The following is an 18,295-nucleotide window of genomic DNA, read 5'->3' as shown; positions in this document are numbered from 1 at the left end:
TAGCTGCATTTTTAGTTTTAGCTCTTTATATTTATAAGCATGAATATTTAGGCATCTGAGCAAGTTTAGAGGAATAAAAAGTAACTGGCTAAGTTAAGCAGCTGCAGATAGTATGGCAACTAAGACACTTGGTATGGCAGATTGTAAGACAGTGACTGAATTATCTGTTACTCTTTTTCTAAATCAAAAGTCTACATATTTATAAAAGCTATAGTATTTGTTTTCATAACAACTTTGAGTGGTCAACATGTTAAGTTTCAAATACATTGTGCCCTGAAGTATGTATTATTTATTCCCAGTCAAGACATGGGGAAACTGAGGCATAGATGCTGCGACTTACCTAGCTTTAAATGCAGTACAAGCCTCCTGATTTCTCATTCTGAGCATCACATTCATGGGACTCGCATTTAATTCCTGTGCTTATTCTTCCCAGTGCCTTTGCACTCTGAAGAAAATAATTTGCCCCACAGGGATCTCCAATGCATCAGTCAATCTTGTTAGGGCAGCAGCATCAATATTCCCACCACCTGCTGAAGGGAACCTTCAGGGTGTCTTGTGGGTTTTGACTTGCAAATGATTGGCAGACTTTGGGAGGATTTTCCCGTATGATATTTAAATTGAGTATTGTCACTGATGGACCTCCTATTAAAATGTAGATGATTAAAACAGCTCTATCTTTTATCAGTGAAAATTATCTTTTTGTTAGTTATTGCCTTTGCATGCAGTTTAAATGAAGGGGTATGTGGCAGCTCCTTTATAGCCATTTCAGCTCAGCCAAGTAAAATGAGGCCCTTGTCTCAAATTCACTGCAGAACATTCAGTACTTTTAAATAATATATCAGTTCGTTTACTTACATCTCTCTTTCCTCCAACTATCTTCCTTTCTGATAGAAAGGAAGATTTTGTCAATGTTGTCTTGGATTTGCTCAATGAATGTAGTATTTCCCAAGCCATTGCAGCTGAGATGGTTGGTGAAGGAGGTGGCTGTTTGGATAGCAGACTGTTTTGGAAGTTATCTGTGGCATCAGTACTTTGTTTCTGTGATTCCTTTTTTGATCTGTTTTTGAGAGCTCAGTTAAACTTAGCACTGTTTTACAGTAATGTACTTTTATAGGTAATAAAGGTAAACTACTTCCATAGATCTTTGTTTCTTATCTTGTGTTATTACTCAGTAGAAAGTTCAAGATTCAAGAAAAGCTAACTTCAAACCAGCACTAAATATGAAGTCTGTGGATATAGAGATCTGAAGGAAAAAGGATTGCTGCTTTCATTATAATGGGTCGTTAGTTTTTCTCAGATGTTCTGTTCAGGTCTATGCTTTGTTGTATCCTCCTGTCCTACAAATCAGACAAAACAAAAAAGAACTATGTCTTGTTTTATGTCCTTGGGGGAAGTAGGAGGATATTATAGCCACCAACATGAATTGATGAGCACATATGTAACTCCTGCATATTTACTCATGTGTAGCATGAGTCAGATTTGGAGAACTAATGTCATAAATTTCCTTTTGCCGTTACATTGTTTGTGTGCTCGTGTAATTAGCGTTATATGCAATAAACATAGTTTTGAGTAAGACTTCTCAGGCCAGCTTTTTCCTGAAGAGGGGTAATATCCTCTGGGGAAGGAGATCAGTTTGGCAAGACATGGCAAACCATGACTCTGTGCTCCTACTCTGTGATTAGTGGGAGGTATACAACAGAGGGCAGTTTAGTACCTTGAAGTTTGTCAGAATGGTTGTAAATATTTATTATTGTTCAGATGTTAAGGTTGAATGTAGTTTTGTACTAAGATGCACTTATGAGAGTCTGGGGAAACTAAAAAAGCTCTGTACATAACAATGCATTACAGCTTCTTTCTGCGAATCTCTGACCTGAAACATGAAACTACACATGTAGTTTATACATGTGTGGCTTTTTTTCACAAATCTGAGAAATCCTGCATTATAACAGATGCTGTTGTAGGGCTTCAAGGAAGCTGGCTTTCAAGAAATAGCCCTTACATTGAATTTAAAGTTGCTTTTAGAAACAGTTTTTCTTTCTTAAGAACCAGCATAGAGCTGAAGGGAAAAGAAGTATTAACAAAACATGGAGATGTTAAAATGGAGTGCTCATACTCAAGAGCCACATATCTTCACATAGAGCACTTGACCTGGAAGAAATCTTCAGTCTCTAAGTACTGCTCAGATGAACGAAGCAAAGCAATTCATTAGCAAAGCACTTACTTGGCAGAAATATGAAAACACGAACATTGTTCACACCCTTAAAAGCTAAGCACTGTGAGGAAAGACACTACCCAAAACACTTGAGCAATATAGCATGGTTTAGTAGGCCCATTAGGATGCATACATTTGATTCTTTCAATTTTTTTTGTAAATACTTTTGAAAAAATCCTGAAGTTTTTAATGCTTCCCTCTTATCCCAGGAACTAAACTTCATAAGTGAAGTTATGAATGTTTCTTTTATGGATGTAACTGAAGTTAACTTTTGAATTCAATTTTTTTCTGGGTTGTAATTCATTGATTACTCTTTTTAATCGGTGATGCTGGTGAAATGATTTGTTGCAGCTCAGTGTGTTCAATCTCCCTCAGCCACTACCAATACACGGTTTATATCACACACATTGAACTTGCTGTTTAAGACTCATATCCTTAGGAAATCAGGCTTACTAAATCATTATTGTTTGTGTGTGTGTTTGTCAGCTTTGCCTTCATAATTTTAAATTCTCTAGCCAGTTTCATCTGGACAGAAGAGGGAATGATGTAAAAAAAAAAAAAAAAATTAGGCTTGTGCAAGTATTACAAAAATAGAGGCAGGAGGAAAGACTACCAAGGCTGTTCCATGATTTCAAATTTTTATTAGATATCAGCAAGTACACACAAGAGTGAGTGTTTGTAAATTCTCTGCTGCAGGGATATAAGACACAGTCATTAGAAAACCTAACTAAGCTTTATTACGGTCAGTGCTCATGGAGATAGCTGTTAAAAGTTAACTTTTTAAAATTATTCCAGAACATAACATAATGTATTCTGTTACATTAGGTTAGTTAGCTATATGGCTTGATAGCATAACATATTTAGACAAAATAGAGAATTGTGAGTGTTATAAAGACCTTATCAATAAACAGCTATGGAAATAAAAAAAAAAAATCATGCAGGTTCAAAATTTCTTCTGTACAATACACAGTGTGAAAATGGTTTCAGACCTCTAAATCTACACAGAGAAAGGTTGTGTTAGGTAGCACTTTGGAAAAATACTTGCCTTCTATCAGAGGCAATCTGACCTAGTAAAAGAGAGGACTGCTTTTGCCTTTAAGTAATTTAAAATAAAGACATAGTTTTAAAAGTATATTCTCTCATTTAAAAAAAACCCCAAACTTTATTTTCTAAATGGGGGCAAGTAATTAATTAAGGCAGATGTTGTCAGGTAGTTACAAATATTCAAAAGACAAGCAAGCAAACCTCTATCAGCTGCAGGGCCATTTCAATTTCCAGTTTTTTCATGGTCCTTGTTACAGTTTGTCCTGACAGCTGACAATAGCTTCTCTTGGATTCTGTCTGGTTTTTAAATTATGACCATTTGAAAAAGTGGTAGCCACAATGGCATCGGAACAGATGGTATTATGAGGGTCACAGACCCAAAGACTTACCAGAGGGCTAAGAAATGCTATGACACGAATGCAGTCTGTGATGATGCTTTGTCATGTTAATTGAATGCGTAGCCAGAAGTTGGTAGGTTACAGTTGCCAGAAATAACTGTTCCTGATACAAAGTCTAAAACAGTATGAAATGTTGTCAGATCTATTAAAGTAATTGATGCGTCAAACTTAATTTCCTTTAAAATTGTGATATGATAGTGTGAGCAGCTGGTGATCTCTGTTGAAAATAAATGATGTAGCTTTAGCCTGGGCATCCAAAGTAATCTCATTTGCTGCAGAATCAAACCCTGAGCTTCCTGAGGTTGGAGGAAGTCTTTCTGCTATGTGCATTACATTCGATATAATGTAACATTTATATCTGGGTATTTTTGCTGGAGATAAAATCCATGGATGTTTAACACAATAGCTTGTAGGAAATGTTTGTATCTCACCCCACACTCAACGGCTGCTTTAAGTTCCAGAATTCCCACCTTCCCCACCAAACCCACACTGTTGCTGTAGTTCTTATCCTTCAAAGTGGAAGCTGCCACTCTGCATTTCAGCTCTTCACTCAGCATTAACTTCTCAGTTTGCTTATTCTGATCAAATCCTAGCTTTGTGTGGGAGTGCCTTTTCTGCCATTCTTGTGTTCTTCCTGCCAACTGTGCTCCAGTGAACTAGAAAAGTGACTCAAATGGACAAGATTCTGACACTCTGGGAAGCAGGATTCAGATCTATTTCAGCTGCCTGTCAGCTGGCAATAGTAAACCAAAGGAAGGGACTGAGGGAGAAATGGCATTTGGAATTAGACTTTCTTTGCAGATTCCAACCTTGTGCACTAATTTATTATACAGTTTGGAAAATGGGTTTCAAGAGTCATAAACCAACCACAGCATATGATTTAACTTGCTGTGTCAATCAGTGCACTGATGGATAACCATTTATAAAAAGTCCATAACTGCATTACACTTGTGTTTTGCCTCAACCTTTAACAGGAATGTGATGTTTGTCAGAAAAAGAAATACGATGACTTTCACAAATACAAAATGCAAGAGCAAGACTGAGTATGGAAATGACTGGGGAGGACAAAGAGCTGGGGTACTAGTTAATCTGAGCTAGGTGTCCATTGTTCTACAAGAGCTACACCTTCGCTGTTCATGAGTTGGCCAAGCCCAACACGAGGCATCATGTTGTCCTGGTTATCAACGTCATCATCTTGTCAACAGTATAGTCTCACCTTTAATTTTGTAAACCTACAGATTTCTCCTTCCCTTATGGAAGGTGGTGGTGTTCATGCTCCACTGGTTGCTTCATGTCCCCAAAATATGGAGACTGCCATGGCCAGTAAAACCAGTTAGTTGAGGCTGGCCAACAGGGCAAGCGTACCTCAGTGTAAACTAAAGCATAGGTTTCACTTGGAGTTTTGTCCCAGGCTGGCCCTGTGGTTCTCTTGTAATCCCAAGTAAAGTGGCTGGATGACAAAACTGGCCTGTAGCTTCGCATCAGTGTTGTCCTTATACACAGTGAGCACTGAGGTGACTGAAAAGGAGCACTGGAAAGTCTATGGAGTGTCTCGGGGGAGGAGTAATAAACTTTAATAATAATATATGCTCCTTGTAAACATGAGAGGAGTATGCATAATCAAAATAAGGGTAGGTGACATTGGCACTGGAACAAATGAAAACAAACTGGCTAGGGAAAAATTTGGGAAGGTGATTTGAAGAGTATTCCTAGCACTTACAGTCTAAATGCTGTGGAACAAGAAATCCTGTGCTAAGGTTATCTGTAACAACAGGGGAGCAAAATCAGTGACCTAAGAGGGCTCTTCTGACCTGATGTTAAATAAACTGAAAATACCTTATTTTTGGCAAGTTTTAAGTAAAAAATTAACAATGATCCACAAAAAGATAGTTGTGAGAAGACCTGATAGGCTCCATATATGGAGTTGAATTGTAAAAGGTAAGTGATACTTCAGTTATATTTATCTATTTGATTCCAGATCAGTGTTAGCAAAAGCTGATTTGTTGAGGTACATTAATGTTATTTTTAGCTTTTTAAAAAATTATTTCTAATGGTTTTTTTTCCAAAATACTGCTGTTCGGGTTTCTTTTTAATTGTCCAAAGGTTTTTTCCTTGGTTTTCAGTATATTCAACTTCTTCAGGTTTTGTGAAAGGTAAGTTGGCATATAAAGAAGTATTTTGTTTTATTTTTCTGAAAGTGCTAAAAGCCCTTTCTAAGCCAATGGTTACAGTTTGGCTCTTCTGATCTCAGCCTGATGGTGCACAGATGGGAGGGTGTATGCCTTCCCTTCACACTGAAAATAGCCTTCCCTTAAAGATGGATCTGCTGGCAGTTGTCCTGTCAGACTGACAGGTTAGCAGTCTACCTACAACTTCTGCGTTTCATTTAAGAATCTGGAGCGGAGAAAGGAGGTGCATTCCCTCTCATACTGGAAGGTTTTTGCAAACTACCATGAAGATTGCTTTTCCCATTGTAGTGTGTTGAGCCTGAGGAGCAGATGGCAGTTCATATCTGCTTTGTGGGGAGGAAATGATCTGTTTCCTGGGAATGCTATAAAAAAAATATATTTATTAGTGCTATGTTAAAAATAACCTATTTTTCTTAGAGGTTACTGCAATGCCAGTGTAGTATGTGCTGCTGTGGTGTCATAACACCACAGTAGCCATAGTTATAACATATGTATGTACATACTTCTATATGCAAAAGTCTTTTTGGCTAAGGGCAAAAGGAATAAAAATGTGAATAATGTGCTTTAATCTTTGAATTTCTGTTTTATTTTAGTAATGAAAGGACTGGTCATCTTTTATACTGTAGTTCTGACTCTGAATATTTAACATGGCATTTGTCAGAATATTTGAAATACACATGCATAAATGCAGAAAAGGTACTTCAGAAGAGTATCATTCGCTTCTGATTCCTTTTCCGTAGTCTTGAAAGTTCAGACAAGTGTTAATTTCTGTAGTATTGAGTTGGGTACAAGTATGGACTACAAATACTAGCTTTCAATATAGTGACAATCTAGCTAAAGATCTCCAAAGTCCTTGATTTGAACTCTGACACTTCTATTAATTTTAAATTTTAACTACAGAACCTAGTACTGTATCTGCAACTCTGATTTTTCTTTGATACACAAGCTATTCTCCTGACTTCAGATTGATTTCTTCATTAGAACATTTGATCAATTTTTCTAATTACTATTTCCAGAAGCCACATACCACCAGTATGTTCATTGTGATTTTATAGAAAAACTGTCATTAATGAAAAACAGCTTCTTAAAAAGCCGTTGCTTGCTATTTCTTATTATTTATTCTTTAATTCTATGAGTGGGTGACTGATGGACAGAAGAACATCAATTTCTTGACATTATGATAATTTTGCATGGAGCACAAGCTTTCAAAACCAGGAGCCTTCAGATGTACTAAATCGAAATCTAGTCTTTAGGTAGTGGAGTAAGGACACTGAATTCTCAGTATCCTCAGTTCTTGTGAAAAATCCAGCTTTTCCTCAAATGCTTGAATATTGACTCAGTGGGCAGACTTTGAGGCTCCTCATTTCAAGAATCTTAGTCTGAGGTTTTCTGGTTCTCCAGCCTGTTCTGCACTTGTATCATTTGGGGGGCATTTGGGGTTTTTTTTTCTCTTTTGGATATTGAAAGCAGTTTTATGTTAGTCCTAAGTCTTGAATAACAGAGATAGAATTTTCTCTAATTCCAACCCTTTGACTCAAAACTGGGAAAATAATGGCATCAGTAACAAACAGTACCTAGGAGTCTCCGAGGTAGCACAATGATGCAGTAGTAAACCTAGCCTTGTTTTTGAAACCAGGCAATGTTGAAATACAGCCACAGATCAGACAGATAAAATGCTAGGATTTCAGTAGTGAGTATACTGTAATTAGATTGTGCACTTGTATCTATAAAATGTCTACATAGGGGAAAAGGGGTGAGTGTATGAATGACAACATATGAGAATAAACAGAATTAAGGAAATTACTATGGGCCCATTTCAAAAACAGCACTGTCTGTAGCTGTGACCTCCAGCACCAGTTTTCATGGCAGGTGTATGTTATATGTATGGATGCTATACATCTGGGAAATCCTCTTTTCTCGTTTGTGGGAAAGGTGAGAAGACACTGATGGGGCTTCAGGGCTGGGAGGGAGAGAAGATGCAGTGCTGCTGAGCTTCCAGATGGAGGGAGGCAATCGAGAGATGAATCACCTACACCTCAGTGTCCCCTCATGGTGTCACAGCTGGGAGGAAATGTACCAGATGACAAGTACTCCAAATTCAGGACTGGCCACAACCTGAGGACTAAGGTTGTACTTAATTATTCCCTGATGCCAGTGATGGTGCAGTACTTGCCAGAGCTGTAGCCATCTGACTTCTGAAGGGAGAATTGTCATGGTTTTACTGTGTTTGTGGATACAGTGTATGAAATAAGACCCTCAGTATAATTTTTAGATGGAAATAAAAAGTTAGATAATTTCTGAAGTCACTAGGTGTTTCAGGAAGGTGTTTTATTTGTTTCCAATGTGCTTGCTATAGTCAAATTAGTTCTCGCAATATAGCGTGGCAGTCATGCTATGTTTTTATAAGCTGACAGGACATTCACATAAAGCGTAAATCAAAATTACAGCAGACTATTGCCAGATCGTTGTTGTCTTAACAGGAAAAGAGTTCCAAAGCCTTCCACCAAGATGGAAGCTCATGATCAGCAATTTTAAAAGCCAAACTTCAGGTTTGAACCTTTTTGCATTATCGGCAGTGAAGAGTAACGAACTAAAAGGCAAGCACATCCCTGTTGGAAGGGGTCAGTCATTTTCAAGGGGGTTATAAATACACAGATGCACTAACAACCACGCACGTTCATTATTTCATGCTGGCAATGTAAAGTTCAGTGAGTAACAAAGCCAAAGTTGTTGTTTTAAAAATCTGTTGCCAAGCAGTAGGTTTTCTCCTAGCAACGAGTGTTTTGCAGCAGGGGACGCAATTGGATACCTTAGGGGGTATGTTAGCCTTGGGGGAAGGGTAAAGAAATAACAAACTGGGGTTGGGAGCTTGCTTCAGCGGGGACACAGAGCACACAGTTCAGTTTCTCGGTGTGCTGGGGATCGAGGAAGGCAAGAGGGGGGGACAAGGCAGGGACGGACGCGTGGAACAGCCACTGTTTTGGGATAGGCAATGAACAAAAATGTGGGCTGCAGGTGCAGGTTTGTATTTGTTCATTGGTTGCTTTGGTTTGGTTTAGTGAGCGATCAGCTTTAGTATTATTAGCTGATTGTCCTCATTTAAAAAAAAATAAAATCCATACTGAGCTGCTAGCAAGTTTTATTTTGAGCATATTTGAAGAAACACACTTTTTATTCAAAAGAATTGCATTATTAGAGAAAACAATATAAGTAGTTTTGTATTCTGCATTTTGGAAACAAATTACATATACATTGCAGTTTCTCTTCCAATTAAAAAATATTATGTATTTATTTTATGGAAAATTATCTTTACTTGTAAGTGGTGGTAGTCAATCCAGTTGTTTTTAAACCTTATAATATAACACCCTTCAAAATCCCTGCATTAAAATACATCTGTGTCTGTCAATGCAGACATAGACTATGTTTATTCATCATTTTTCTGATGGAATGGCTTATTTCAAACTGATGCACCATGTTACAACTTTTTCACGTTTGCAGAAAATGGTTACTTACAATGACTAAACATGCGACTGTTCTTGGTATATGCCTTCAAAAGAAGGAGTTAATAAATGATTCCTTGTGCAAAGTCATACTTCCATTTGATGGACATGTTTCAGCACAAATTCATCAGCTAAAAGGAAAATAGGAGAGCATAGTATATAAATAATGTGCTATTTCACTCTACATAAGTGTAAAATACTGATTATAGAATACATTTAAAATGTGTATATTTATCATGGAGAATGGGGAAATATCAGCTGCAGAATTTTACTTGGTTTTCCAGATATGATGACAAATTCTTCTCATTTTGCCTTGCTAACACTTCTTCTGTTTCATTATTATAGCATAACACTGTCAAGTCTCTGGTAAACCTTCAAGTTTGATAGATTTGTTTGAAAATAGCAGCCACCTTAACACATGCAAAATAGGCTGAAAAAGCAGCATGTAACAAGGGGCAGTTTTGTGATGCTAAAATTACAGTGCATATGGATTTGCAATGCATACATTGCATATTAAATTTTGTAACTGTTTATGGTCATAATCCTTGATTTTCAAGTTGTTTTGATAAGATGGGCTGTTTCTATCATGTCTTTCTGCATACCACAGTTGAGAGTTGATTCTCTCTTAGGCAGGCTGGGACTTGTTTAAAAAAAAATAAAATAGTGAACTGGGAAAATTACTGGGGAGTTAGATGTAGTGAGTTCTTTAGGCCTTTTATTGTAACTTTTAAAAAAATCATTATTGTCCACACCTGTATAGCTCTATATCTGATTATACGATTTGCAGCTGCTAGCTTATTGGGCTTCAGCAGGTCATCAGTGAACCAGGCAAGTAGTATTTCCACTGTTCTTCTGTCTCCCTGTTCTCATCATTAAAAGCAAAATCAGTCCATTTTTTATTTTCATATGCTTATAATGTTTTGTTAGAGCTGTTGTTTTTGCAAGGAAAACTTTTAGCTCTGAGGGGTATTTTCTAGCTAAATAAGGTCTGCATCATACAAATTTAGCAGCTCTTTAGCAAACAAGTCATGTTATACCAGGAAAAAAATTAATATCTTATCTGGTAGAACTCAAATCTCCATAGTTGAGTCTTTTGCAGGTCAACAGGCTGTGATTCTTAAACATGGTGAGTGTCTCTGACGCATTTTTGCATGTTAGGTTGGCCACATTTCTTCTTCTCATGCTCTCCTTTTCTCCCAGTTATCAGTTTCCTTCTCTGCAGTTATAAGAGAGTTCAGTGCTGAGAGTTCAGCATTTTCTCTGAAGAAGGCAAAAGTGCAAATGGACTCATGGCCAAACCTCCCATTATATTTTTTCCACTTTGAAATAAATTTCATTGCTTTTGAGAACATCTCCCACCTATAGTCTTATGTTTTTCTTAGAGAAAATGAAATTGTTCCTCTTGATATTAAATGAACAAAGGTAAAGATCTCAAGTGGTGCTTCTGTTAAGATTGAGAACTGTTTATTTTCCAGGAGGGGTGGAGAAGTAGTCAGATGATTAAACCTTAAGAAAACCTCCAACTCTCTTGAGCAGAAATTTTTAGTCACATTGAAGAAACCACAGTGATTTTGTAGTGTTACCTTTTTACTTTTTTTTTTTGCACTTATTGCAAATCTTGGTTTAGCACTTTATGATAAAGCTCTGGTTTGGTGAGACGTATGATGAGTGATAATTATGGCTTTAATTTTTAAGAAGTTAGTTCCATGGAAAAAAATTGAATGTTAGCTTCTCATTTGCCTAAAAGCAAATTAAAAAAGTGACCTCACTAGACTCCTCTAAATGGCTAGTTTTAATCATGTTTTCAATATCAGAAATTAGTTATTTAAGTAGTTTTCCATTTCTGTCCTGTGTTTATTTTTCTAGGGTTTTTTTTTTCCACTGACTGTTTGGTTAATTGTTATGACAGGTTAATTTGCAAAGAGAGAAAGCCCATTTGCAGAAAACAAGGTACCTTTGCAGTGAAGACTATGCTACATGCTTATTTAAGCAATTATGGCTTTATACAGTCATGTTGTTTAGATTCTGAGTGATGATATTTTATTAATAAATAATGATGCATTTGCTAACTGAAGGTTTTGTTTGGAGACTGTGTAAAGCTGCATTTGGCAATTAGAATTAATTTGAATGTTTTCCTCTTTAAAAATGCTTACATTTAGCTAATGAAAAAAACCCTTAATATGTCAAACTGCAAGGGGAAAAAAAACTATGTGAAAAATATAATTTTGACATGTCCAATATATATCAAAATATAATTCTGCCTTATTGAAGAAGGTATTAATTGTAATTACTAGTTTTATTGTGCCATCACCATAGATAAAATTTTAAAAGAATCTTGTTTATCTAAGATACAGATAGATATGTAATGATATACTGGAAGTTATCTAGGTGGAGTAAGGATTTAGGTCCTGTTGAAGTGAATGCTGATTAATCATACCATCTTACATGCACTTGAAAATTCCAGTATGCATCTTTCAGTGTCCAAAAGACTGTGAGTATGTTGTGGGGTTTGTTGTTTGTTTGTTTGTTTGTTTGTTTTAAAAAAAAAGGCCTCATGGATTTGAAGATTTCAGAATCCATTAATTTTGTCATACTAGTTTTCTTCTTTTGGAAATAAGCTAGACACCTACCATAGTTTTGCTTTTTAATCTTTGTATTCATTAGTTGGACACGTCTCTGCACCTGCTTCTTCAGTGTAACCCAAGGAATCAAGAGAAAGTTGTTCTTACAACAGAAGCATTGAGTAGTAATAATATACAGGCATGAAAATGTTGGATGGTACATTAAGGTATTTCTGTCTATTCAGACTCAATAGCTGTTGAGCTGTAATTGTAATAGCTCTGGGCTGTATTTTTGTAGGTACCTAGGAGGTATTGAGTAATAAATAACAAATTACTTCTGTTTGGACAACAGTGCCAAGGGCCTTCAGTCAGGGGTTGGGCCCTGTTTGGCTGAGCATTCTAAAAACAATCCTTGGACGGATGCTTTGGTGGGGCAGTTTTGTATGTGGGACAATGTAAAATGAAGTGTAAGGGTGATGATCAAGGGATGAAACACATGTAAAATCATGGGCCAACTGGGGGGAGACTTTGTGTCTCCAGACTGGATGAGGAGAGAATCAGCAGATCTTGAAAATAACCTGCAGCAGAGAAGAAAGTTGGAAGCACTTTTCCCCCATTTTTATTAATTCCTAGAGGGTTGTTTTCTGTTGTGATGTAAAGCTTGTGTAGAACCTTGTTTATAGTGACTACAGTTCCTCTCTGTCGCAGGCAGCACACAGTAATACTCTCTTTTAGAAAGCCAGCTTGTGTAGGCTCTTGAAATTGAAAGGTCCCGGTTACTTCCAGCTCTGAGCCCTGACGATGGCCTGGGTGCTGTAAAGGGCTGTTGACCTTTCCTTGAGCAGAGGGCATCTGAACTCCACAAATCTGAGTACTGTTTATTATTCAAAGTGACTGGTATAAATATCAACGAATCAGAGACATGAAGTACTGCTTTCACTTCTTGTGGCGATGGCACAAAAAAGTCTCTGTTTCTTCAGAGATTCCCATTACTTTCTGCCTGTGCCATTTCTGATTAGAGTTTTCTCTTGGAGTTTTTTGAGTTACAAAATCAACCTCTACAATGTAGAACTGGCTAAAGGAAAAATAAGATTTGCTTAGAGAGTTTACAGCATAAAGACATCCTGAATAGACAGAAGCTGGAAGCCTTAACAGACTTAGGGGAGATCAGTGGTTTGCCAAAAAAAACCCGCAAAAACCAAACAACCCCCCCAAAACCCCCAGAATTTTCAGCAAACCAAACATGGGGAAAAGTAATAAACAAAATTTGTACTGAGCTGCAAAATGAAGAAGCCTGCACACATTAGAGGCTTTTAGAACTGTTAGAAGCAAATGTCACAAATTTATTGGTCTTTCATGTAAAAGAGCTAGTGAGAGAGAGGCAATAGCAGGAAAGATCCTGCCTTCACCTAGCAGGATGCCAACAGTTTTCTTAAACACCTCTGCAGCATTTTAAAATGTACAAAGAACCAATAGATTGCCTTAGATTCCTGTACTTCCTTAGGAGCTTACTGTTTTCATCATCTTCTGTAGAATGGGTGTTTTCCTAGTGATATTTCTTATTATTTACTCAAATGATTATATAGCAGTTTTTCTAATTGAGTCAGATTCCAAAATCCCTATCATATTTTTTTTTCTTTTTTAAAGTTTATGTGCCTGTTTATAAAGAAGATATAGGGAGAAGGCATTCTGCTTATGTTTTAAACTAACATGCCAAGTCTGAAGGTGTGAGCCATATGTCACTTAGGTACCCCTCCATGTTTCTGCAGGGTTGATGTGTTGTTCAAGCCCATCTCCAGCCATAAAGCAAGAGACCTAACATTATTCTGCAGATAAATGTTGTCTGTACATCTGCTGCTAAATAGGTAAAGGCCAGAACTGGTAGCTGTGAGGTTTTGTTTACAGTTAGGAAGCAAAGGAAAATATGCAGTGAAGGACTAGGATAATTTGTATTGATTTCTGGGAAATCTTAGAGGAGGGTTTTTTCTGGGTTTTTTTAGGGGTTTTTGTTTTTAGTGGTTTGGGTTTTATTTTTTTTTTCCTGAAGGGTTTAGTACAGAGAGCAAGTGTATGCTGACAGCTGATAAACTGGAGGTCAGTTTTCTTGGATGCGTGATGGTGCGAGGTCACTGAAGGATGTTGCTGCGTGATAGGCATGCCTGCTGCTTCTCCCTGTGGTCTGTAGTATAATGCTTAATAGAGCAAAGTCAGGCAAGAATCGCAAACAATGAAATGAAATGTTCTGTGCCTCAGAATTTTAATGAAGTCATCTGGGAAGGAGATCTACAAAATGGACACTCACAACATATGACATCTGACCATCATTCTGAGAGAGTTAATGAGTCAGAGGGTATGATGTCTTCCTTCTCTAGAACGCTTGTTTGAGCTTAGCCCTCAGCTGTAGTGACCAAATGTCACTGTCCTTTTGATGCTCTACATGAAATGAGTCTAATTTTCTCTCTGTTGGTTCTTTGGAAGCAAAGCTCATTGCCCCAGTGCTGCTACCCAAGGCAGGTGTCTTCATACCATCCCAGCCTCTGAGACACTGGTGAAAGACTGACTTTTGGGAGACTCTCCCTCGAAAAAGCTGTGTCCTCAAAACATGAAGTACATGTTTTGTACCCATGCAAGAGAGGTTCCTTCACTAGTGCTAAATATCTTATATTCTTAGAAAAGTATAACAGCAGGCAAACAGCTAGTATTCACTCTAGTTCTATCACCTGGAAAATCTCAGCTACACTTTTTTCCATACAGAATAGGGCAGATGTGACATAATGTGTTTCTGATCCTATCAACAGGCTTATATCTGCAAAATTTGGTTTCCTTTGGTCTTGAAAAGAACAGCTTATATCCGTAGCAAGTGGGGAAAATAGTCCGGTGTATTTGTGAAAAAAAAGTATTATCAATATTCAAAGAACTCACATGTTTAATCAGTATAAAATATACAAATCTGCACAGAAAAAAAGGAAGATTTTTGAAAATTAATTAGAGAATCTTGTATCAAATTAAGAACACTTTAATTTTACTAAGGTTAGGTGCATGTAGCCAAACCACCTTTATATATTCCATGTCCTTGTCCATTTTTGTAGTTTTACTCTGATACCTGCCAGTCACTGACAATCACTTTCCTGCAGGGAAAAAACACTGACCCTGAGTGTTATGTGATTTTTGGATTGGAAGTACTGTTCGCTTGCTGTGGAAATGCTGACTCGCTTGACAGCTCAAAAAAAAATCCAAACCAGAAAAGCCCTCTAGCACCTTTATGTAAGAACATCTGCTAGGCTGATAGAAATTAGCCTTCATTGCATTTATTTATTTACTTGCCAATACTATACGGTGCTCTTACTGTTCTTCAGAGCATGGTCTGCTCTGTTGCTCTGTAGGATGGAGTTAGCAGTCTGCCCATGTGAAAGCCAGCCTGGTGGGCAGAATTCCAGAAACGTATGGTGGGTAATTCAGGGGTTGCACAGAATTTCAGTACTTTCTAATCATCAGCGCTTAGGCTGATAAGGATTTGAGGGATAGATGTACAGAGAGAAATAAAAGAAATCATGGTCCAAGAAGTGGAGGCTGGGAGGGGAGAAGTCACAAGGAATCTATAAGCATGTAATCAGGACACCTCTCTGGAAAACAAAGATTTGTGGTCCATATGCATTTTGCAATACAGAATCACAAGGTAAAAATGCATAATGTCGTTAGGATTATTATAATCCTGGAATAAAGCTCTCTTACTGGGTAATTCCGTGGCCGTTCTGGCATGGTAACATAGCTGAATGTGATGGATGGAGATTTCCACTGCCTCATTCAGCCCATATCCTAGTGTGTTTGGACAGATAAAGAATCTATGTCTAGGAAGCTCCTGAGGAAGGTACCTGCTTGCTGGACCTTTATAAACTACTGGTGCATCATTAGCCGCAGCACACTTCCCATTCTACATGCTGAATCAAATACCATGGCTGTTGCCCATTGGGCTGAACTCGGTTCTGTTACTGTCATCTGTGAGAGCCAATGGTGCCATGTATATGATCTCAGATATTATAAGACATAAGCTAGGTGCTGGGATGTGCAGGCAGGATACGAACACTTCAGGGCACACACCTTAGTAGGACTTTAGGCATGGGGGCTTGCCACAAAAGCTCAGGTACTTACTGATTTTTGGTGGTTGGGCGGAGTTTTTGTTCAACTCAGTTTTTGCATTTCAGTGTCTTTGTTTCCTGTCCAAAGCCACTTGACTCCTTGTTGGTGTGGAGTAGCCTGCTCTAGTCCTGCTTCAGGTCATTTCTTTTCTTTTTAAAAAAAAAAAAAAAAAAAAAAAGGTATTATATAGTCTGTAACACTTTGAACCCGAGAGCTACCTATGCTTATTTCACTGTTGTGACATATCATTTGAGCTTCAGGATGGCCAATCTCATCCATTTTTTTCTTGCAGGCTCTGATACTTCACCAGCTCGGGCGCTATAGCTTGGCGGAGAAGATTCTCAGAGATGCCGTCCAGGTGAACTCCACAGCCCATGAGGTCTGGAACGGCCTGGGAGAGGTGCTGCAGGCTCAAGGCAATGATGATGCGGCAACCGAATGCTTCCTGACAGCACTGGAGCTTGAAGCTAGCAGTCCCGTGGTCCCTTTTACCATCATTCCCAGAGTCCTTTGAGAGGGCATCTCGATCAACCAATTTTGGTCTGAATTCTGGGTGGGGAAACCCAGTGTATCAGGCTGCCTGGTGACTGGTTAGTTTGAGAAACTTGAGCTACAGGTAACAAATTCCAGTCTTTTGCAGGAAAGTGGCCAAAACAGTGACATGATGCAATATATTAATGTTAGACTGGGAGGACAAAATGGCTAGCCAGAACCAAATCACTCATATCGCCTACATTTTTGCCCTGGTAGTTTTAAAACATCGTTATAATTGTTCATGGATGATGTGCCATATTTTGTTAGTGATACTTGAGTGTTACATAAAATTATAATGGAATCAACTACCAAATGTAGAATAAGTTAAAATTCAGTGGCAGAGCAGACTATTTTTAACAAGGCTGTTAATAAAACTGTTCTCTTCCTGCCTCTCAACCTCTTTTGGCCCAAAGTCAAAATGTGAATTTTCTGTTTCCATCTCTATTTTAGTCCAGGCCAGAAAATCAGTTGAGTTCTTGTTTAGTTGTTAATAACTGTGATGTGTGGCTAACTGTTATCTCTATTTAGAGCAAAGGCTGAGTACAAGAATATTTATATTTTACCAATGTATGCCTGTTACAAAAAATATATTAGTTATTTAAGTTTAACTTTTTTATGTGAATTCAGAGTTTATTTATCAATGGAAATATGTAAAAAGAAGCCTCAAATGGAATATTTACCGACATTCCTTATACATGACCCACACTTGGCTAAATGGGAAGATTATGTTAATAATAAAATGATTTTTAAATGGAACCTTTCCTGTGTCCTGTTTAAGAACCCAGGGGGAAATAGATGGCTTGTGAACAAATTTTTATGATGTGGGGCCTGTGGCTGGCTGGCCTCAAAGATCAATGACACCAAAATTAAATGCCCTGAGGCAGGTCTAGAGGAAAGAAGCTGCTATACTCTTTGCCAACGATATTGTTATCTTAGATTTCAGGTTTCCTTAAATCTTCACTTCTCCATGTTTATTCCTTCCACTCCAGCTCTTGATGAAGCCAGATTACTCTGCCTCTACATAATACAGGGACATTTATGTATGTAAAATGCACTTTGCATCCCTTGAAGGAAAAGTTGGCTGGTAACATATTACTGCCATATCAGTAGTAATAGGGCCAAATGTTTAGTAGACAAGTACTTGCCAGAGTTTCTCTGGCATGCATGGAGAAAATCCATTCGTCGCAATGCATATTCAGGGGACATGAGCTGGGGTAGTCTAGTGCCTGCTCATTTACAATGTTGGGCTCACATGGAGCCTGGGAGGAATTCCAGGTTCCCCATTAGACTGGGTGTTCCTTGGTATTTGCTTGATTTGTCATAAGAAGCAGTTTTAAAGTGCTTAGCACAAGATAGATGATTCAGAAAAATAATGGCAAATGTTTTGCTTTGTCGCTCACCAGAGAGTTTACTCACCTCAAACGTGTAGAGGATCCTTACTGTGACAAAGGCTCTGCACGCTCCAGTGAGAATCTCTAAATGGCACAAGACGTAAGCTTGGGGCACCTCTTCGGTTTTGCCTCTCTTTTTTTCCCCCTGGTATTTCATATGCCTTTTAGACTGAGGCTACTTTCAGATTGTATCTGCTTAGTGCTTAGACCATATGTTCCCTGTAAAATGGACCAAAAGGCTGTAATGGGTAGTGTTTTCAAATCTATTTAAAAGCCAGTAGAAATTGTGTCAGCTTGCTCGCTGCGAAAACATCAAAGTTTTCTTTCCC

At 37.9% G+C, this 18,295-nt stretch overlaps 1 protein-coding gene across 5 annotated transcripts in view; it reads left to right on the top strand.

Annotated features, from left to right (window-relative positions):
* The window catches only part of TTC7B (tetratricopeptide repeat domain 7B), a 141,777-nt gene extending 124,446 nt beyond the window's left edge, over positions 1–17,331 (top strand). For all 5 annotated transcript variants that reach the window (XM_052782973.1, XM_052782974.1, XM_052782972.1 and 2 more), the window contains one exon: positions 16,334–17,331. In XM_052782973.1, the coding sequence (XP_052638933.1) occupies positions 16,334–16,555 (222 nt within the window). In that variant the 3' untranslated portion in view covers positions 16,556–17,331. The remainder of the gene's footprint in view (positions 1–16,333) is intronic.
* Positions 17,332–18,295: the final 964 nt, after the last annotated feature.

This window comes from Harpia harpyja, chromosome 3, assembly GCF_026419915.1.
Source record: "Harpia harpyja isolate bHarHar1 chromosome 3, bHarHar1 primary haplotype, whole genome shotgun sequence".
Lineage (NCBI taxonomy): Eukaryota > Metazoa > Chordata > Aves > Accipitriformes > Accipitridae > Harpia > Harpia harpyja.
This window is presented reverse-complemented; position numbering and strand designations above follow the sequence as displayed.